We start from the raw sequence: 23,355 nt of genomic DNA on the forward strand, positions 1-23,355 counted from the left end.
CAAACCATAAGAGCTTAAAAGGCTGAAAGTCAGTGGTAGTCTGCATTGCACGCTTGCCCCCTCCAACCACCCTCTCCCCCTTCATCATCCAGAGGCACAGGATTCTGAGGCTGGGGTAAGCTTAACAAGACTCCAAGACATTCATAGAAGGGCACACCAAAGGGGTGTCAAGTTTGGCAGTGCAGTTGCAAGACACAGGGCAGCACAGGACATTGTAAATTCTCAGATGAGGGCAATGGTACCAGGGTCCTTGCCTGATGTATTCGAATGAAAGAAATCTGGTTGGTTCAGCACAGTCTTTTGGGATCGCAGCAGCGAAGGGTCTCCCACTTCTGGAGTAGGCGCTGCAGACAAAGGGGCTTCAGAGAGATTGGGTCTTTGAGCAGGAGCTTTGATCCAATTGTCTCCATTGAGTCAGAGGGAAAGAGCACATCAGTAGTTTCCATCTTGTCGGCTGGATTCGGTGGAGTGCCATAGGACGCTGGTGTAGAGCTTTGGTCCTTCCACGAGCAGAAGGGAGGTGCAGAATTCAAGCAGTAGAGCGGGGTGGGTAAGGTGATGGTGGGGGGGGGGGGGGTGAAGCGGGGTGGGGGGGGTTCAGCATTATCCCCTGGGAGCCCGTGAGTGAACAGAACCCAATTGCACATCAAACATTATTCCAACAGAGTAGTGGTAAGCCAATGGTTGGTCATCCCTCAGAACACACCCAGGAACTCATGAAGGGGCCTAATAAAGTGCCTAATAAAAAGGAAGTAAATCTGATCTACGTGATCCGACCACGGCTGATTTTGCCGCAGCCAGAACGTTTGCATGAGAAAGGTGCGAACCACCAAAAGTTTGCGGCTTTCTCATGCGAACACACGTACATACCCACAACACACCCATGACTCTCACCCCCACCCTCAACACACCCCCACCCACACCCCCAACATAAACAAACCACACTTACCTTTTTCTTCAAGCCGGGTCCCTGCGGCGCCAGTTCCCCGTCACTTCCGTGATCGGGAACCGGCGCCGCAGGGTCATTTTTCATTTTACAGGGGCTGCAGGGGTTTCCCCCGCAATACCCGCTCACTATACCACACAGTATAGTGAGTGGGGTGCTGTGGGGGATACCCCCGCAGCCCCCCCCCCCGTTAAAAAAAAAAAAAAAAAAAAAAAACACAAAACACTTACCTTTAATGCTACCAACAAAGGTTCGAACTTTTGGTGTTCGAACCTTTGGTGGTAGCATTTTTAGAACTTTTTGTTCATGCAACCGTTCAGACACAGTCTTTGTACAATACCAGTAAATCCACACTATCCCAGACAAGCATCTGCATATGCCAGACAGAACCTGTTTTAGGCCAACTACTGTACCCAGTCCTGCGATACAGGCATCCCATGGCCACCTCCTCTCTAACATACACAGAGGTGCATGGGATGGTCATTTGACCGTGCAAGTCTTCGAGGTAAACAAGGACGACAACCTTTTTTGCAAAATGCACTCCTCTGGTCATTCCTTGTCAATAGGGCAAAAAGGCTGCATTACAGGATACAAGTAGAATTGTATTAATGCCCAGCATAACGAGGTGTATGGTGGCAAACTCTTTGACAGATAAATCACTTTCCAGCTCGCACCGCCTTGTGTTCACAGCCTGTGGGAGGCTTGTCTGGGTGATCCCAGCTCTGTATGTTGTGCCTGGGTGGATAACTAAGTCTGTGTTGTCAGTGCAGTTCTGTGTCTGCTGTGTCACTGCTGCCGAGATCAGGCTGGCCTGTGTGACCACAGGTCAAACCTCAACAGTGCAGCGATCTGTTCAGCCTCCCACAACTGTTCTTTTAGCAAAAGGTCTATGGGACCATGCCCCTTTCTGAAATCATGCATCCCCTGCACAGACATCCTGATAGAGTCCACCAGCTGCCTGGTATATGCAGACCGATCAGCAAGTATACACCGCTTTTTCTGTGACCCAGGTACAAATGAACCTGTTTTTCGGCTGCCATGGGTGATAAAGTCCCCAGCCAGAGAGGACACCCAGGCTCTGCACATCCCAAGACATCCGAGGGCCAGACCATCGCAGGACAGACTGACCCTTGACTCCGCGACCCAGGGCCATGAGCATCCGAAGCCGGCAGAGCATCAGCCAGTCTTAACACAAGGTCACAGCTCTGGCCCTGAGGAGTGCCTTGTGACTGGTGCTTAAGGTTCTTCCTCGTATTCCGGAGAAGGGGTTCATCCCTCGAGTCGCCCTTCTTCCTTCTCTGCTGCTGGACGTGCACCAGATTAGTCCGCGGCAGTCTTGCTGCTAGGCCGCCTGGTGAATTCATCATGCAGTTTTTCTGTCTCTCCCTCTCTCCCTCTCTCCACCTTCCATCTCTCTGCCCTGTCCCTCCATGGTGCTCTCCATCTCCCCCATTTACTCGACCCACCGCGTTTAACCCAAAGAGATATTAAAGCCTCATTCGGTCCGACCAGCTTTACAGACATTTTAAATATTCTCCTGGAAAGTACACACAAATATTTTGGTATGGCATGTTAAGTCGACTTACGAGGGACTAGTTAAACAAACTACATTTCTTCACAGAAAGCAAATATTTTCTTGTTCAGAGCCGCCTTTGCAGAGGGAGGCAAATTTTGCTTCTGCCCATGCAAAAGTAGTTGACACCGTCGAGGGATTCCTGAGATTTGTAGACATCATTGACGCTGGATTAAAAACCATCAGGAAGAGTGGGGGGGGGGGGGGGGGGGGGTGAGGCGAGGCATGCATGCATAATGGAGGCTGGGGGAAAGGGGAAGAGAAATGTGTGTGAACAAGAAAGCCATTTAAGAATTGCTGCTATGATGCAAAGAATAATGTGTTAATAACAAAAGTAACTAACCTCTGCAATGCAGTCTGCAGACTTTAGACTCTTCTCCTCAGGTCCCAGTCTAGAACTCTTTTGCCCAAAAGCAGCAGTCAAAGATTGCCTGTTCATCTCGGTTACAGCTTTGATTTTTTCCAGAATTCGTTGCTTTTTATGTGCACTTTTCTTCTCAACATGCACCTCTTTCACTTCAACAGATTTTACATCTGGTTTTACTTCCTCCTTGTGTCTTTCATGTTTCTTTATTTTTTCCTTTTTTTTCTTTTTCTTTACCTTCACCTGAACTTCATCCTCATCAGTACTTGCCATTCCATCTGCTTGTTCATCTTCGGCAATTACTGAAGTGTTTTTTTGTTCAGCACAATCAGGTTTGGATTTTGGCATTTCTTCTGGTGAAACAGTCTGCATTTCCACGTTTTCTGATTGAGGTTCTTCCAACAGCAAATCTTGTGGACTTTCCTCAGTCTCCATTTGATTCTCCAAATTCTTTTCTTTCTTCTGCTTTTTCTGGTCCTTCGATTCATCTTTTAGTTTTGCCTTCGTGTCCTTTGATTCAATTTTCTTTATTTTCTTATGTTCTTTGGACTCCTCCTTTTTAGTTTTTTTCACTTCACTGTAATCTTCCTTTCCTTCAGATAACCGCTTTTTCGCCTTTAAATCTACCAGCGAGTCATCTGTAGTTTCTGCTTCAGTTTTGTGTTTATCCTTCATCTTTCCAGATTTACTTTTTTTCTTTTTCATCTCTTCGTGGGCATCATCTTTATTTTTTTTATTTTTCTTCTTTTGGGTGGAATCTTCTTTTGAGTCACTTTGCCAATCACTGTCAGAGTCTGCCTCAAAAACATCATCACGCAAAGATAGCTTCTAAAGGGAGAGAAAGTAATGTTACTAATAGGACTTGTATAAATGAAAAGTAGCTGAAACTACCTGCTTCAGCAAACCAGGTTTAGATTAATCAAGGTGTTGCATAAATCACCCATACCTTCCACAAGAGGACAGTTGCTAAGCATCCTGTGCTAATGCTAGAACACATGCACGTTTGTCGTGGACTGCTTATTTTACTCTTGAAATACCACTGGTTAATTATTCCGATTACAGAAAAAAGAAGGTACAGGGACCTGAATTGCCTACACATTCATATTTTGTTCCATGCTGGGGTAGCAGGTCAATTTATGAGGTGTGGCTACCAGAGATTCTGGTTCATGGATCTAGCGGGGTAAGGAAATTTACTTTGGCCTAGGCCTCAAAATCGTTTAATATGGTCCAAACCTGGGATAGCACAAGCCCAACTGTGGCCTCAGCTCCAATAGGAGGGAAGGGAGTCCCTTTACAAATTCACTTCCTTTCATGGCAGGCTCTTATGCCACAATCTTTTTTGTTGTGGTTGCACTGGTTGGCTTCTTTGGTGCTTTAGAGAAATGTACAACTTTATACCTTGATGTCTTTTGTAGGCCCTTCAGGAGGTCTACGTGGTAACTTTGATTACTTTCTAAAGAGATGTCCCAAGCCATGCTCATTCTGTGTGCCTTGCTTTGCCATGACTCTCACAAGCATATTTTAATACCAACTTGCGTGATACAGACTCTAGCTCAACTCCTGGTGGTGGTTTATATGGAGACACTGAAGAGTGATGGATTGAAGATTGTGAATACGTCAGAACAACTGGCAATGCACTAAGCAACCCTCCAAACCACAGTTTCTCACACTTGTGCCATCACAGAAAGGGAAACGCCATATGCATAAACATGCTTGGTCTAACCCCAAAAAAGGCAGGCATGCCCAACTGCTTGGCCATATACTTTCTGCAGGTGAACATAAGCAGCCCTAGGCATATTTTGGCTTCCATGGAGCAAGTGAACAGCAGCGTGGAATTCTAGGGGATGCAAGATGGGACACACATCTGGCCATACCATCCCACATAAGGTGACTTATGAAACACTGAACAGTAAAGATCACTTGTTTTGCTGAAACCATCAGCATTGCTCTGGGCAAGACCCCACATCTTCATTTTTCAGCCTGGTGGGACAGGAGAGAAAAATCAAAAACAAAAAGATGATGGCTGGAAGGTTTGGAATTAATATTAAACCTGGCAATTGCTCTGGGAAACTCTACAGGCCATTGTTCTTCGCCTGCCAAGCCATTACAGAAAGTGGAAAGAGCATATGCAAATCCGGCTTGGTCCCACTCCCAAAGAGGCAGTCCAGCCCGAACTACTATGTCGCATCACCTCTCTGCTTTGTCACCCCCGAGTGAGACGGGTATGCATAGACAAGCTACTCCTCACTGATGACACCCAATGAGTCAAAAACATCTGGGGATGCTTGTGGTCTCGTGCAGAAGGGATGTGGCCTAGCAGTTTGGGCTCGACTGTCCCATTGGGGGTGGGACCAAGCCTGATTTGCATAGGGTCTTTCCACTTTCTGCAATGGATTGGCAGAAGAACAATGGTCTAGAGGGTTGACCAGAGCGATTGCCAGAGGTTTAAGTTTAATTCAAAACAGTCCAGCCAACACCTCTTTGTTTTTACTGGGACATTACAGACCAGACAAAACCATATGCATTAAGACGTATAGAAGTGTCTAGCTGGAAGAACAAGCACAAAGGCTACCAACTCGTGGCAATTTAGACCCCTAAACATGGCACCAGTGCACATAATCTGCTTCAGTGTAAATCGAGCGAAAAATGTTCATGGTTATCAACCCAAACACGGAAACAACTCAAAGCGGCATTTGGAAAAGAGGTATAATCGCACTACCATTTACTAGCACTTCCCTCACATCAGATGTATAATAGAAAATTAGTACCATAACCGCATTTTAGCGAATGCCAACTTTGAATAAACTAGGGAGGGCCTACCCAAAGAGCTAAACAAAAGATTTGAAGACAAGTAAAATATCCAGTTCTGAACAGACATGGAAACGATACAGCAAATGTTAGGAGGAAAATTAAAATAAGACCATTGACAACAGGATAGATCATGGTAGGAAGAAACGCGCCTGTGTTTCTTTTTTGGAAGGCTTAGTTTTGGGTTCAAAATGTTTTTTTCGGAATGCTAGCAGCACTTCTCTACAGTCCTCAAGATGAGATGCCGGCTCCCAAGTATCTTCATCAGCAGTGTAGCCTTTCCACCGAACTCTGTACAACACCTCCCCCTGAAACAAAAAACACAAAGTAAGATCTCTGTGAAAAAGAACATTTCACTCGAACTTCAATGCTTTACTTTAATTTTTCTTCAATGTCATTTCACTAAGCACAGCTATGCTTTTTATCTATGAAGTTTTTCCCAATATCAGATCCGAAACAGTTCTTCTGTGAATTTATAGGTTGACCTTTTGAAGAGTTAAACATTACGATTCAAAATGATGCAACTAAAATGACATGTGCAAAGGGAATAGGTCCAAAAACGTGGGAATTAATGGCGTACTTCACAGGAATTAAACACAATGTAAGCCTGGTGGGGTTATACACACAAAGAAATAACATCAACATAGTTGCTCTAATTTAGTGCCACATGTGTGAGATTTTTGTTTTGAAGACTTCCACCGTATGTGTCCAGGCCTTTAAAGCCCTAGGGTAGTAGGTTTACCTCCTTTGTTAAAGTGAAGTTAACTTTACACAGGGTCCTATGAATGTTCCACAAACGTAAAAAGGTATGTGGTTACAGCATTGGTAAGAGTCAACAATGGGTAGTCATCAACTATATCACAGTTGACAAGAGAAAGTTGAAGAAAAAGGCTTGGTCATTATACAGCACTACGGAGTAGTTATCTGGTTTTTAGAACCAATCAAATGAATTTGGTTGCTTTATATGAAGAATATTTTCCCTTTGCCCCCTACGCGGATTTTCAAAACTTCAATATCTATGGCTAGCCAAGCATAAGATACTAAAACAAGAGCATGGGCTGTCAGGTAAATGCGCGCTCGGGCAAAGCAGCCAATGTTCGAAATTATGAGAGAAACTACTGCCACAATCCAATGGAACCAATTAGGTTACCCCAACCTAGTCTAAGAATGCAAAGCAAACTGTTCCATGGAGATGCGCTGTCACATAGGTTTAGTTGATGACAAAAATGGATTACACAATGCAGTCCTGTGTTTAGTCAAAATGTCTGCTTTGATTTGGTACAATCTTTGCCAACACATGTTTCGACCAATTTTGGTCTTTTTCAAGGCAAGCCTTCTTACAAAAACACTTTCCACGATAGGTACAGTGATTCGTTGGACTGTGAACATGTGGAATGTACCAGTTTGATGGTCAATCCCTCGGATATAATAGGAAGATTCCTAAGTCAGTCTCATGCATTTGTGCGTCTTCTTTAATATTATTTTTCAAATGTGTGTCACAATTAAGTCACGTTGCAGGGTTCAGTCTAGATGTTGAGGTTCCACTTGCGACTAAGCCGCCGCACAGGCGCTCCTTGTGAGCTCGGATATGTGTATCAAATTCTGCGCATCTTCCAAGCGTTCGTATGGCCTTTTGTGCGAGTATTTTCAAATGGGGGATCCCACAGGTTCTTCTGGTTTGCAGAGTACTGTATATGTGCTGGGGTTAACGCTTACGACGATGTCGCCACACCGCCTACTCAATTGTGTGAATATTTGCGCGTTTCTGCTTGCCACAGTGTTTTTTGGCATCAACTAAACAAATGTGACAGCACATCTACATGGAACAACAGCTTGTTTTGCAAGCATAAGATACTGTTAGTTGTTGAAAATAAGAACTTGGGAGCTGCAGAGAAAATGGGTTCTTAAATTACTGCTTCCGACCTACCTCCCAAGAAATTCTACAAGCATCTGTCCCGAGATGACAAAGCAGGGAACAAACCCTCGGTTTCGGAAGCAGAAACGAAGTAGCATCTGGCAGCGATATTCAAGCCTGATCGGTGTGGCGGATCCCGTCTGGATTTCGGGGATTGTGGAGGTGCGGAGCTCTGTTGGCCACGCCTGACAAAATCAAGGAGGTGGCACGATCGCAGCACAGCCAGACCCCCGAACACCAAGTGCTAGTCGCATCTGGCCTCCCTTGTCCACCCATCCCACCCCTGTATCCTGAAAAGTTACAATTGCATGGGGAGGAGGTGCAGTAGCTGGGCCCTTCTCACCACCTCACCACCCCACCATCCTGAATGGCGATCAATGCCAGTGGAGAGCAGTATGCCATTGGAAAGGCCCAGAGGGGTGGCAGTGAGTGGGGACCAAGACAAGACTGGAGGGGGAGCCGCCTGTAGTACCCTGGGAAACGGGGTGCAGAGAATAGTAAAGAGGTCGCGAGATCGAGCGGACACCAAGGAAGAGGGATAAAGTCACAATAACGGAAGGGAGCTCTTCGATGGGAATCAGAGCCCACCTGGAGGAGATGAGCAGCAGGAGCTACAGGGCTCCGGACCAAAGTCCTAGTCAAACAGTGGCCTGAAGGGGGTGAAGTGAGACGGCGGGGAGGTATCACTTGCTGGATGCAGTGGTATTAAGAAAAGACCAAGGATAGCCCTAAATACAATAGAGAGGGTCCAGAGGATGGGCCAGTGCCTAGTAACAGCAGTGGGGTGGCTGTAAGATACCCAAGATAGGGGCAGGCAAGGCAACAACAACCATGGTAAAGGATAAACCGGCAAGAGCTATGGAGAAGTATACTACGGGCAATGCGGACAAACCGCAAGCACACGCCCATGTAGGGAAGTCCAGACAGGTCCCTGATTGCCTAGCTGATGTGGAGTGCGAGGAAACTATGATGGCGCAGGTCTTGAGGGTGGTTAAAGACTCAAAAACTAGGCTAAGTGGGCTATCAAAGAAGAGAACGCTAGGGGCATGTTCTTCCCAGACTATACCGCGCAGGTGTAAAGGGCAATGCGATCCTTTGAAGAGAGACAAGTGCGCAACAATCACTTCAAGTACATGTTGGTGTTCCCAGCGAAACGCAGATGGTGGAAGAGAGAGATCTTGGATGTGCCAGGAGAGGACTTGGACTGGTTGGCGAGCCTGGGAATACAGATCACAGGGGCCACAAGGATGACAAAATAACTATATATCACAGGTACTGACAGAAGTGGGGGAGGGGTGTAGCCACCAGCTGTGAAATAGGCTGCTGGGAGAGCTCCACAAAGACTACAAGATTGAAGTGGGCACGGATGGAACGATCTGTAGAATCGACCCTGGCTCAGCAGTGCAGTAAGGCCTGCCGGAGGGTTGCCAATCAGTGGACACAGGTGGTAGCTTGGGGGACTGAGAATTGTTAAGTAAAGCAATAGTAGATCGGAAAGAAGCGTGCAGGACAGGCGATGGAACTGGTCGACTGGGACAAAGAACAGAGTTGTGGATCCCGGCGGAGGCTGGGAGAGTTGCAGGTGAAGGTGGGGGCAACAGGAATGGGCTGCTCAGAGAGAATCGAGGAGGGTAAGGGGGGGCAAGCAGGATGGAGGCGGGACAGGGGAGGGCTTGGATACAGTTGGGTAATGGGTAGTAGTGTTGGGAGTTGTTTCAGGGCGACAGACACTTCACAGTGGGGGGGCGGGGGGGGGGGGGGGAGTATGGGGAGGGTAAGAAGGGGGAATTTAAGGGAAAGGGTGGGGGCAGAAGTGACCAAAATAGGTTCACAAGCATGATGGGTACAGAGAGACGAGGGAAGCAGATAGAGGAAATGGTATATGAGAAGGGTATGTCAACATGGATAGTACAGGTGTAATAAAATGCATCTCCGGGAAATTAAAACGGTAGTGGTGACACCGAAGGAGGGTAAGCCAAGGGAGTACTGTGGGTCATATAGACCCATCTCCCTGATAAATGTGGAAACCAAAATACTTGTCATAACAGGCCTAAGGTAAAACAGCTTGTTCACACATCAGGTGACTTGGCAAATGTTGATTGTTAATGACAGTTGCTAAACATGGTCATTCAATATAATGGTCTACAGCAGATGCTTTAGACAGCAGGTGCACACACTTGCTTCAAAAATAATATTTTGGCTTAATGAAAGGTCAGGAAGTTCGGTCTTCCTGTGCCAGCAGAGCACGAAACCACGAAGGGTAGCTTCCCGAGTCAACTGCACAAAGAGGCAGGGACAGGAAATGCGCAGACACAGATAACACATCCTCGCTCTGCAAGACTTCGAAGCAAACTTTCAAAAGCAAGTCCCTATCCATTTGCTGAACCAAAGCCCATTAAATATAAGGGAGGCAGTCACAGAACACATACTAGCCCGTCTTTTATAGTTTATTTATTTGAATTTGTGTAGCGCACATCTGCCCATGGGCATCGTGGCACTGTAACAGTATGCTCATTTGGTACAAAGGTACGTTACAGTAGGTAAGTACATTAAATACAATACTTGGTACATGAATACATTACAGCAGTAGGCATTACATACGGTGAGGGTGTACTGAGGGTGAGGAGACAGTATGATCAACAAGCAAAGTGACACTAAGCATTTAGCCTTATGAATAGCGGATAAGACGCGCAACATAGGCAGAAATACCTGGTCCCTTCTTAAATATAAAGCGCAAGCAGAATTAGGAGGGAGGGGGTTCGCCCATTGAGCAGAAGACTCAAGAAAGTGGGGTTGGGGAAGAGTCTGAGGAAGAGTCCAGAGCAGTGGCAGGAAGGAGAATGCCAGGCCCAGCTGAGCAGGATCCGCAACACCTTGGAAGGCGTGGTTTCAGGTGCAGCACATTCTGCTCTAAAAATTAGTTAAAGGTGGGGACTTGCTGGATGCATTTAGACTAAAAGGCGTCTAGCAGATCACAAAATAGCATAGCTCCCAGGTCACTCATGCTGTTAAACTAAAACAACCACTTTTTCCGTTTTTCACTCATGCAAACATGCTCTTTGCTCACATAGCAATCTTATTCATAGGTGTAATGGTATATTGCGTTATATTTGCTACTGCTTTGGCTTGTGTGATGCAAATAAGTGCTTTTAGAAGGTAGAGTGTGATATTAAACATATTAACCTGATAACTAAATGTCAAGTGTATAATTCAGAGTAATGTGTCAAAATGGAGTCTAAGAACTTCAAATTCCTGGCTGCATGTGGTTAATCTTGTCAGTTGAAGCACAAGCCTAGGCTGGCCTGTCTTGTAGTGCTCAAGACAAACCCTTGGGATGAATATTGGCACAAAACTACTTCTCACAGCTTCACACGTGGTGGCGATGTGCGACTCAGGGTCAGGCCTAACCATAGGCAGTCTGGTCATACAGGCCATGGTCCTAGCGAAAAGATTGGAAAACAATGATATCCGATAGGCAGTCTTTCACTATGTGGGTTCATCCCAAACAGATCAACAAGAATGAACATCAGACGTCTGAAACTGGGCCTGGGCATGGCAAAAAGTAAACAACTACCACTGGTCATACTTGCACTTGTTTGTGGTACTGAGGAGAATGGGATGGGGGGGGGGGGGTTCATTGAGAGGGTGAAAATCTGTACAACAAACTGACAGCCCAGGTGAAGGTAATCAGCGTGGTGTTGGGAGCGATTTACTCTAGAGCGAGCAACCAGACACAGATGAGATGGGATTCCTATTGCAGGGGAAAGGAAGAACGAATATCATATGCAAATAATATTGTACTATAGACGAACTGTACAAGCTCAAGAACTATGGCGATACAAAATTTAATAAACTTATTTCAAACAAAGTATACAACATACCAACAGCAATCCACCCCTCTTTCCCCTACCTCCCAGATCATCCCCCTTTCCCTTACCATCCAACTCAGAAAATCCATGATAGTTTACATGCCCTGCCTCTCGTTGGGCTATCCCCATGCCTCTGTTCCATCAAATTTGCAAGTTCTTTACTGATCCATCGTTCGCCACATTTCATTGCGAGGGGTGGGGAAGTCGTCCGGCGATGGCTGTAGGTCATTGAGAAGTGCGCTCCATTGGAGTTCCATAAGAGTCCGCATCTGTGCTCTGCTACTTTACTACATCCCTTTCTGCAGTGGCCTATTTCAGTAGGTCCTGGTGCCTTTTTTTTTTTTTATTTTTTATTTATTTTTTTTTTTTTAACTAGGGCCCTTTAGGGTTCTTCCACGATATTGCCATGCAGCATTTTGCTAAAACAAGTAAGAGGGCTGCTATTTTATTCGAGCACCTCCGCTCCACTGCGCTTACCCCCTCCTATCCCCCGCTCCCCTCCCCCCACCCCCCCAAGAGTAGTCCCAGCAAGCATATCCTGGGTGTACATTCCAGGTCACTCCTCAAAAGGGCGTTGAGCCTGTCAACCACTGCCTGCCAATACCTCATTATCGGCGGACATCCTCAGACCATATGCCAGAAATCTGACTCCCCCTTACATTTCGGGCATGCGTGTGAAATTTCTGCATTCATCATATGCAGTTTCTGCGATGTGAAACTGTGTACCACATTGAATTGCATCAATTTGAGAAGCACGTCGCGCGAGACATTTGGAATAGCCACACACATTTTGGACCAGGTTTTCCCCTACGGTGGTAAACTCAGGTCCTGCTCCCACTTCTCCCGGACCTTTAAGGTGGGGGGGAGGGGGGGCAGAGCTATGGTGATACTAAAGGAATTTGACCTATATTCGGGCCAGAGGATACATCCATCCACTACCCGGAGAGATTCAGGGGCCAAGGCCGAAACCCACCTCTTAACAGATGAAAAAGGGTTCAGTTACTTCGGAGTGTTTATATAAGAGGATGAGAACATCTTTGGCTAACACAACCTTTATCTGGAGATTAAAAGATGTGAACAGGAAACCAAGCAGTGGACGACTGATGGGTACGGCAGCACACTACAAAATGGTGACCCCCTCCCCCCACTATACATAATCCAACACAACCCAAAGATAATGGAGATCAGACAATTTGACAGGATTAAAAAAACAATGAGGGAGTTCCTATGAGAGGGGATGACGCCTAGAGTTGGATTGGAGAAAGGCACATCATGGTGTTCTGACATTCAAGCAGCACTCTTAGGCAAAATAGACACCCTAAACCAAAAAATACTCACAGCAAGCCATATTCAACAATGACCCAGCAGTTTCCAAAATCAACTGGATTCATCCCCACCCAACTCCACAATTCGCCTTCAGAGACCTTGCCGAAAGTGAAGTCTTAAAGCTAATCCAAAGCCTGAAACCGTCAAAATTCAAAAGGTGAGATTTGCTCAGCATCCCTTGTCAAAGACTGCGCTGACGTGCTAGCCCCAGTCATCACTGCCTTCATAAATGCCTCATTCTGTAAACATACCGTACCAGCTAGCCTTAAACTTGGGTCCTCCCCCTCCTGAAAAAAAAACAAAAATAAAATCACTAAACCCATCCATTCCATCCAACTACAGGCCAATTACAACTGTCCCCTTCCTACTAAAAACTTTAGACCGTGCAGCCTACCTGCAGGTTCAGCAATTCCTGGAGGACAACAAAATCCTAGGGATGCGCCAATCCGGCTTCTGCCCAGGACATGGAACGGAATCTGCCCTTCTCAATCTCAAAAATCAGCTTGATGAGGAGATTAGGGATAAAGGAACTGTGCCTTGCTCCTTCCCTTAGATCTATTTGCAGCCTTCGACCTGGTCAACCATCAATCCTCTGCCTACACCTTACCACCCACAGCAACTTTTTCCCACATGCTGTTGCCTGGATTACATAATTCCTGGAAGGCAGAGTCATGAGAGTCTTCTCAGACACGGCTAATGCTTAACGCCCCCCACACCCACACCTGTGGTGTCTCCCAAGGGTCCAGCATCGCCCACACCCTCTACAATATCTTCACCAGACCACTCTAACATCCTAGACTCCCTCGGCATAGCTTACACCAACTATGCCGATAACACGCAGATACCACTCACAGGCAATTACACAGGTCTCCAATACCCTCAACATTTACTCTACAATTCAGGCATGGATGGCAGCCAATCACCTCTGCCCAAACAGCAACAAGACAGAAATCCTAACTGTCAGCACTACCAATAGCTGCAAATCACTGACCACTCAATACACCTTCTTCCAGATTGACCAGTGTGTAATCCCGGTCTCAACGACAGTAAACACACTAGGAGTCTACCCTGATGCCTCACTCACCCTGTCCAGACACATTTGTGCCATTGCCTCCTCGGCAGCGTAAGCAACCAAAGTTCTCAATGCACCCAGACCCCTCCTCTCCTCTCCAAAAACAATTGCCTCACCATTGCCCAGGCCATCATTGGTTTCAAGCTAGACTATTTACAGGCACCTCCTTTGGAAACATTAAAAAGTCAAGTAAATAAAACACCCTGAGAGCAGCCCTAAATATCCCAAAATGAGAACATCTCCAAAGGCAATAGAGAAGCTCACTAGCTGCCCATCCAGAAATTGATCACATTTAAAACATTGTCCATTGCCCAAAAGTGCCTCTCCAGTACAGCGCCCCCTTACCTCACACACAGAATCACCAAAGTCCACTCCTCTAGACCCACCAGGACCCCCTACACGGACAGACTTCTTGTGCCTAAAGTGAGAAGATGCAAAGCTGGAGGCTCCAGATTTCCCTACTGACCTCACGCCCCCTTCCCCCGTCCCCCATCCCAGAGGGCTGAGAAATCCTACTGGATCTTACACAAAGCCCAGCTCTTCTCCTAACCCGCCCAATCTCCCATTACGTCAGCAAATTTTTCCACACTTTACCTATGTATGCACAGTACGCCCAATATGTATGAGAATGCTATGTCTCAAGGCAACTAATGCAATCAACCTTTTACAGGGCATGGCCACTGCACTCCACGATACAGTTGGAGGATCTGCAACTGAGTTGGGAAAGGGACGTTTGGAGGGGGGCGGGGGGGTAGGGTCGGGGGGGTCATGGAGAGGAAATGGAGGTCACCCCAGAGAAGTGGCAATAAAATCCTGGCTGAGACGGATACAATTAACATACCTACATAGGGCCTACTATTCTAGGGATAGTTTGAGAAAGAAGGGTAGAGAGGAAGACAATACGTGCCCAAAATGCAATGAATATAAGAGGTTGTTCATTCACATGGTCTGCGAAGCCTGAATGAAAAATATTTGGGGAAAGTGTAAAGGGGCAGAGGGGGTGGAGCTTTGTAAAGACTGGCCCTGCTGGGGATCTAGGGTGGACATGGAGGCGGACAGATATGCTGGGATCTTCCTTAACACAACATGCATAGTTGCCAAATGGGCCATAGTGGAAAAAGTGATGGGACCCGGATGCCAGACTATAGCAGCGGGCAGTCAGACATGGACGCCACAAAGAGATGGGATGAGCTGGTGTATAGAGAAAAGGGGGGTGCCTGCAGAAACACAAGACGATTTAGGGAAAATGGGGAGAGGGTCAATGTTAGACAAGGCAGGAGGAGTGTATTAGGGGTTAGGAAGGAAGACGAGATGGGAGGAACCTGGAGAGGGGAGAAAGTGGTGGGAGAGGAAAGACAGGGGAAGGGGGCACAAGAGTATGAACCCTCTGAGGTTGGGGATTATCGTCCAGATCTGTACCAAGCTGCATGGACTGTGGTCTTGACTCTGTACAAAACATAACAAAAAGTTTATTTTAAAAAGCGGAGGAAGAAAAGATACTTTTAATTCTGTGAATAAATATTGGTTAGAAGGGTCGATTTAAAAAATAATCAATGGGTGGGGGGCGGGGTGGCGGAGCGCTCGTGAGCCCAAACGAGATGGCTGCAAGCTGACAGACCTCCAGAGACAATGAAGAAGCCAGTATTACGTCCACTTTGTCCAATTGTCAACAGGCATTGAAGGGAACACTGGGGAGCGGAGAGCACCGGAAGCCCAACTTGCACTTTGATCTGTTCGGTGGAAGTAGTTATCTGCGCCATGCGGTGGAGAAGCCTGCAGAGCTGTTGTGGCACCCGTGCAGCAGAGGGGTGGCACTCCACCTTGAGGTCAGAAGATACAGACAGTGCATGTGGAGCCGCTGTTCCCCAGGGGCGGCTTGGAGCGAGCCTGGAGGATCAAATCCAGCTTTATCCATAAGAGCTGTGCATTTATCCATGCAGGAATTTGTCTACTTCACTTGAACAAAGTTTACTGTAATTAGATATCGGCAGCATGTGGTAATGCCAAACCATCACTTGTTACATTGAGCTGTCAGACAGCTCACTTTTATATTAGTGCAACTAGAGTATTTTGTCTACCTCAACACGACTGTGTTAAATGCATCACTGGTCACTAATGTGGGGCGCACTTGCCACTTCTGTCACATTATGTTATAGAGTTTTTCATAACGAAGTACAGCGCAACCAACACTAAAAGGCAACTTGGCGCTATGACTGAAACAAAAACATTACAGACAGGAAGAAACTAAAAAAATACATTTTACAGAGCTTTCCTGAAATGTATACGAATCTGGCAGGCACGCAGGGGAGCCGATAAAGCATTCCATAACATGGCCGCTCTGACCAAAAAAAGCACGGCCACCAATTCTAGCACGTCGGACTCTAGGGTCGGCCAAACGAGAGCGATCCGCAAAGCACAGGGCCCGAACAGACTTTGTTTTTATAATGTTATTTTTATTCAGTCACATAAAGTTTAATGTCCGCACACCCATCTTCAGCTATATCTTTGTTCAGTTGCAACTGTCACTACAGATGAATCACTTAGAGATTCTTTAGGAAGCCAGACTTAGTGAATCTTACCTAGAATTAAAGTGTGCAGTAGGTTGGGTCTTTGATATATTGTATGTGCAGTTTACCAGAGACGACCGACCCTTCCAGCGGTGTCTCTCTTTTGTAGTTTGCGAACGTGGAGCAACACAGGTGGACCGTCGTGCTGTGCCGATGGTGAAGTGGACGCCGGTTCCACGAGGCAGCCCGCAGGTACAGAGTTTGGGAGACGTGGCAGGGTCGTGAGTCACTCATCTCCCATGTGGATAGGGCCTGCAGGCAGCCGTTTAGATGGCCAGTAGGGAAACCAAACCCTTACAAAAGGTGCTCATTAAAAGGATACGTGCGGACATGACATGTTTACCAACCACTACCTTGAAAAAGTGACACGACCCCCAGCAGACTGAAAGATGTGTCCAGCACACAGATCAACAGAGCACTCAGGAGGGGGGGGAGGGGGCGCCGGCATTATACTAAGAGATACGGAGGGCAGCATAGCGTGGGGCAAGTTGTAAAGATCCCCTCCGCGTCAGACTGTAAATATTGCAAGTTTTGCCCATCTCTTCCCTACTGCTTGTGTGCGATAGCTGAAACACAGCTGGCAGTAACTTGTACTAAGAGGTTTGAGGCAGAGTGCGATCCCTACCTGATGGGAGTGGAAGCGGTATAGAGGGACTTCACCAGGAAAGTGCAAACGCAGTGCGAACCTTGCAGAATGCAACGGGTAGAGCTGGGCACGAGGAACAGGCAAAGGACGGCGCTCAGAAATCCAAATAATCAGCATTAACGATGGCCTCGGGGAGAGGCAAAAGAAAAAAAAGGCAGCAAGCTGAAGGAGAGCTCTTTGCGCCGTGAGGGAGACAAACAGACTACCTCAGAGCACGCCTCTGCGCCATCCCAGGACACCCTCATGTCAGTGTTGGGCAACATTGATAAATCTCCCTAACACTGCGAGACCGGTTTATCAGTTTTATGCTTCATCCCCTCTCCTAGTGAGACCCCCCGTACTTTTCATAGACTTCTGGAAAGGTTTGTTCTCTAGAGTGAGGGGAGAAAAAGGCTCCCCTCATTCTTTTGTTCTTGCTCGGATCATGGGGACCCTGTTCTGTTTGTTTTACTTTATGGAGTCCTGCTTTACGCCATACAGTTTTTTTTCTTTTTTTATAAAAAGGCATCTGCGTTTCACTTTGACAGCACCCAGCACTCTATGTGCAGTGCTGGGAATCCTTTGGGCTCTCCTTTTTAAATTCTTTTAGCAGGGGGCTGGGGGAGGGTGGGGGGGCGCTGTTGCACAGTATCCAAGATGGTGCTTCTCTCCTAGACCTCCCGCACCCAGCGGTGTTTGAAGACAGATATATCCTCTTCCAACAGCTGTTGCAACACCAGATGACTACTGGAGCAATCCTGGGCTACTGGAGGATCCCCCCCTGACACTTCGAAGGCACCGGGAGCCTGTGAACAGATCACCATGGTTTTGGCGGCAAGTGAGGGACAGCAAACGCTGAAGAACCTACTCGTCCCAGCTGCCTGGAGCCAGGACATTGGATTGTTGGCGGACCCACCCCGCCCGTGGTGCGGTGCGCCCTGCCGCCTCAGAGGAAGGCGAGGTGCCGCTGCGCGTCCAGTCTACTGAAGCCGGAGCCCTCGCTGCGGGAGGGTGAACTGAAGTTTACATTGGAGGTGAGGCCCTGTGGGGGGGGGGGGGCACCCTTTCCTGCCGCGCAGCTGGAGCGCGATTACTGTGCAACCCACAACACCATAGTCCCTCTCCCAGGGGGAATACGATACGCTGCAACCTACAATTTGCTTTCATAGCTACGGCGCTCCACAGCGCCGGACTGCTAAGAGGCCACATTGACGCTCTGAAAAGAGGAGCCACTTTGTGAACACTCCTTTTTCACTAGATCTGGCCCCTGCTGACACACCAAGCAACATACCATGCAACCACAACATTGGAGCAACCTTGTCCCTCAGACCACCCAACTTTGTCCTAATATTAATTGAAAACGCATCAGCAGCCTAACCCTATCCAGGATTCGAACATCCTAGGTCACTGTCCCTCGCCCCACTGACTGGCACCAACCACAGGAGGCCGGGCTGACCACCCAGTGCTCGCTGCGACCACTGATATAATTGTCTGGTGTCCGCTCCCGGTGGTCCACTGTCCTATTACCCTACATCCTGGCTGGCTCCTGCCTGGCCCTGGCACCACTGCGCTCGATACAAATGTGCACAGTGGAGTCTCACTAACCGCTTGCTACCCTAAGTGCACCACCTCCCTTCTGCACATGACCAAGGGTGGGTACAAAAACCAGCGCTCAATGAGCCACTATACCAAATCGTCTGATGCAGAACCAGAATCTGTTGCGATGGAGCTTACCGTTTTGCTAAGGTACACAGTAAGCTAGACAACATGACCAACACCATTGATTCCATCAAAACACCTATTGACAAAACAGACCTACCCCTGACGGAGGGTGAGACGAGGGTGGACACGGTGGAAGAAGGCATGTCAACCATGAGAGCTGAACTAGCTACACTCTCCAGGCGAGTACTTCAGGTGTAGAAAAAGAAAGACAATTTGGAATCACGTTACCGCTGAAACAACAGTCGCATTATTGGAGTCCTGGAGTGCAATTCTGAATCCTTCCTCGAAGAATGGATAGAATCCACCCTACTACCACTTAGAGGAAACCCTTAATTGTCACCACAATTTGCGGTCGAACAAGCCCACAGATCCCTCGCCCCTAAAGCTAAGCCCAGAGATCCCCCCGCAGCCCTTCATCACCCGTATACTCATTACCGTGACGAGATGCAATTCTCCGGGCGACTAAGGAGCACGGCGACCTTATACTGGGCTTCACAAGGATATATATATCTACCCGGACTTCTTGGTGGCCATCCAGCAGGAGAGGAAGACTTTCCTGGCGGTGAAGTGGCTACGTGAAAACAAGTACGCTATTCTGCACGCCGCCAAGCTGCCGGTCGAATGGAGCAACAAAACCATTCCAGACCAAGCTATGAAGTTTCTGGATGAGTCCTTGCTGACGCCCTAGACCTTGGCGCAACTCAATTATTATACCTGCCCCCGTGATGGTTGTCCACTTTCAACTTTACACTCTCGCAGAGACCCCGCTGGGGATCGGAACCCATCACCTCAAACTCATAATACTCCATCTTTCAAGCCTCTTGAAAGCAACCTCCTTACTTCATTATGACGTGATGGGTGGTGAATATCTTACTTTGAGATGTGCTGTGCGATAGCCTGTTGGTACTTATCCTTATTTCTACCGTACCTAGGTCCGAAGATGGCCTGTGTGGGCCCGTGCATCAGCCTCCCAAAGCAATGTTGCGTTTATAGTTGTGGGTGTTCCTTATGATATTTTATTTATATAGCGCCTATACATAATGTGTTTCTAAGCGCTTCACGACAAGGGAGGGACCAAGGGAATACTAAACATTCTTACAGGCCATGAACAACAAGAATGTGAAATTAACTATCGTACTTGGCCTAGCGACATTTCAGATTGTTTGCATTTCCTTCCTATCTGTGTCTAAGAGGCCGGACGACATTTCTGGTAGAGCAGGAGAATTACACAACGTAAGGGAGAGGGGAGGAGAAAGGAGGGAGAAGAACAAAACAAGTGACTATCGTACTAGGCCCGACAACATTTCAGATATTTGGGGGGGGGGGGTTGGGGCAGGAGAAAGAACATAGAATAACATCAGTGAAAAGTGCAGAGAAGCAAAGGGTTGAGCGAATAAGTTGAAGAGGTCGGTAAAACAGTTATGTCAATGTTGCAAGGGAACAGAACAGTATAAACAAGGGGCATACGGGGCTACATCACCCCATCTCCGGGGGGGGGGGGTGTTTTGGGCTGTTCTTCAAAATGCAAAGCACTTGATACACATCATATATACACAGGAAACCAAGATATGGGCACTGAAACACACACTGAGTTGTAATACAGGTTTGTTCAAAGCATTGTGGGCAAAGCTAATAAAAGGGTCATACCAAGATTGGTGGGGGTGGGGGGCAGAGTTAACCTTCCTTGGAATGTACAAGGCTTGGGCAACCCAATTAAAAACGGCGCAAGATACACCTTTATGTGGACAGGCACAAGGCTAACATCCTGTTCCTGCAGGACACCCATGCCCTTTCTGCAACCTGCGAGGTATTCGCTAAAAACTGATGTAGACATCGCTTTTGGACATCTTACTCCTTGCAATCTAGAGGTGTCATGACCTTGGTGCACAAATCTCCTCAATTCCAGTGTAAATACGGGAAAGTGGACCCTTTGGGCATATACATCCCAGTGTATGTTTCTCTTGCGGGGAGGGAGTTGGTGCTGATGAACATACAAGCCCCCCAATGTAGACGACCCCCAATTCTAAAATTAAGTAACTGGTGAGCTGGACGGCAACCACTGGTCCCTATACTATGGGGTGGAGACTTACACCATCCTTGACCCACGCTTAGATAGGTCCACCCACACTACGCTCAGAGAGTTCATACACATGCAGCTACCACTGTCAAGGAGGGCATGCAGTCACTGAAACTGATAGATGCTTGGAGGACATTACATGCAGAAGAATGATCCTACTCTTTCTATTCATCTGTCCATGGTTCCTCCTCCCGCATCGACTTGTGGCTCATCTCAGAGAAGTTTCTTGGGGGGAGTTATGGAAACTTACCTGCTACCACGCACCTACTCCCCAGTCATCATCTCCCAGACATTACCACCACATTCTAGGCCATACAACACCTGGAGATTTAAATCTCTAGAACTACAGGATACTTTATTTGCATCCAGCATAGATAAAGACGAATGACTGTTCGAGGAGAATGTGGGTTCCCATCGTCTTCACCCGCTACATTGTGGGAAACATTTAAGGTTTAGATTAGAGAAATAGCACTATGAGTTCAGTGTTCTTAAAACATTACAACATAATATACAACATTGTGACGAACTTGGGGAACTGGAGCGAGGCCGGACGGCTGATCCCCCTTCAGCCACGCCAACACAAATCAAAAAAGGCCAGTGACACCTTTAGAGTAAGCGTACAGCGTGAAGTAAAGTTGTTTAACATCGCAATGGCGGTTAGAAGAGAATGGAAATGGCAACAGACCAGGCAAATTACTGGCTCGCGTGGCGCGCCACGAAAACGGCAACTGATGCACATCTACTGCGACCGATGCCACCAGCAGCCTAGCACACACTCCAACTGCCATCAACAAGGTATTCACAAACTAAGTCTCATGCATGATTGAGGAGATAGACTTGTTTCTCAATACTCTCCCGCTTAGCCAACTCTCCCAGGACACTAAAGCTAAGCTAGACCTCCCAGTTTCTCTCTCCGATATTACCCAAGCTATCAAGCAATTACCTTCCTTACCTTCCGGAAAAGCACCCGGATCCAATGGCCTCACGGCCAAACATTATAAACGCTACAAGGTGATCCTTGCCCCCTACCTGGGCAGGAGTCGCTTGAGTCCCAATCACTCCCAGACACCATGCAAGAGGCGGTCATCATGGTCCTGTTAAAGCCGGAGAAACCTGCTGACCAATGCAGATCCTACCGCCTCCCTCTCCCCAATCAATACCGATGTGAAAGTGTTCGCCAAAATACTCGCTACTCGACTGATGCCAGCCATGCCACACATCATTCATCTGGATTTATCCCGGTCAGGTTCATGGCGCTAAATCTGCGATGCCGGTTTAACATCCTGATACAAATAGACCCAGGGTCCAGGCTGCGGCTGCTACCCTAGATATCCATAAGGCATTTGACTGGGTGTCCTGGCAATTCATGCATGCTGGATTATCAGGATACGGCTTCGGCCACAGATTCCTGGATGCCCTCTCCCTCCTTTATGCGTCAGCAGCCAGGGTCTGTACTAATGGCCTTCTCTCTACAGTTCACGAGCGACAGAGGCAATCGCCAGGGGTACCCCTTTTCTCTTCTGATATTTGCCATTGTCATCGAACCTCTGGCAGATATGATTAGATTAATGGTGGGAGACCCACAAATGATGTCGCTTTACGCAGACGATGCCTTACTGTACGTCTGCGACCCACAGAAAACACTTTGCGCCTATTATGCAAGACATCTCGTACTTTGGGGAACTATCGGGCCTCCGAGTAAACTGCACCAAATCAGAGCTCAACCCCTCCTACCCCCCAACTGACGCTACTGACCCTCAAGATCTCCAGGGCTTCTTTAGATGGGCTCCTGAAACCATTCGGTATCTGGAAATGACAGTTGCACGCAACCGTCTCCCGTTATACAACCACAACTACACAGCGTATATGACGTAACTACATACTAAACTTGCACGCTGGACCCACCTACCCATTACACTTGCGGTCAGAATAGCACTCCTGAAAACATCCATACTCCCTAAACTCCTATATTTGTTTTTAAACATCCCACTGTAGCCTGGAATTGAGTTTTCAGGAACTAGATAGCGAAATCTGAAGATTTGTATGGTACTCTGGTGCTGTGCAGTTGAAATGGGAAACACCAACACAAACAACCATTTGACAGAGGGGGTTTCACTGCACCTAATTTCCGATTGCGAACTGTGCCTGTGCAGCCAGCCAGTGCAAACATTTTTTTTAAATACATTATTTCAATTCAGTCAAGGAAGCATTTTTAAAATGTAAGCAGGATAAGATATATGAAAGAACTTGACTTTGAGGGCGGGAAAAAAAAAACAGCATCCAGAGGAAGCCTAGTGTGTTCACAGTGGTGCTGCAAAACGTAAGGTCTTGAAGGGTCCCCGGTGAGGAACAGACCTGCGCCGCCGGGATGGAAAAGAACAACGAGGCGCTGTGACTGGCTGATGCGTGCACCGGAGGAGCCGAGGAAGCTGGGAGAGTGGAACCCTCCGGTGAGGTAGCCAAACAAAGCTGCCAAGCCCCGCGATCATGG

At 47.5% G+C, this 23,355-nt stretch overlaps 1 protein-coding gene across 3 annotated transcripts in view; it reads right to left on the minus strand.

The window, feature by feature from the left end:
* Positions 1-23,355, minus strand: part of MPHOSPH8 (M-phase phosphoprotein 8) — a 620,343-nt gene that overhangs the window by 560,353 nt on the left and 36,635 nt on the right. For all 3 annotated transcript variants that reach the window (XM_069639105.1, XM_069639103.1, XM_069639104.1), the window contains exons 2-3: positions 5,844-5,999; positions 2,863-3,711 (exon numbers count right to left, since the gene is read on the minus strand). In XM_069639105.1, the coding sequence (XP_069495206.1) occupies positions 2,863-3,711; positions 5,844-5,999 (1,005 nt within the window). The remainder of the gene's footprint in view (positions 1-2,862; positions 3,712-5,843; positions 6,000-23,355) is intronic.

Source organism: Ambystoma mexicanum, chromosome 7q (assembly GCF_040938575.1).
Source record: "Ambystoma mexicanum isolate Mex_15411 chromosome 7q, UKY_AmexF1_1, whole genome shotgun sequence".
NCBI classification, from domain to species: Eukaryota; Metazoa; Chordata; class Amphibia; order Caudata; family Ambystomatidae; genus Ambystoma; species Ambystoma mexicanum.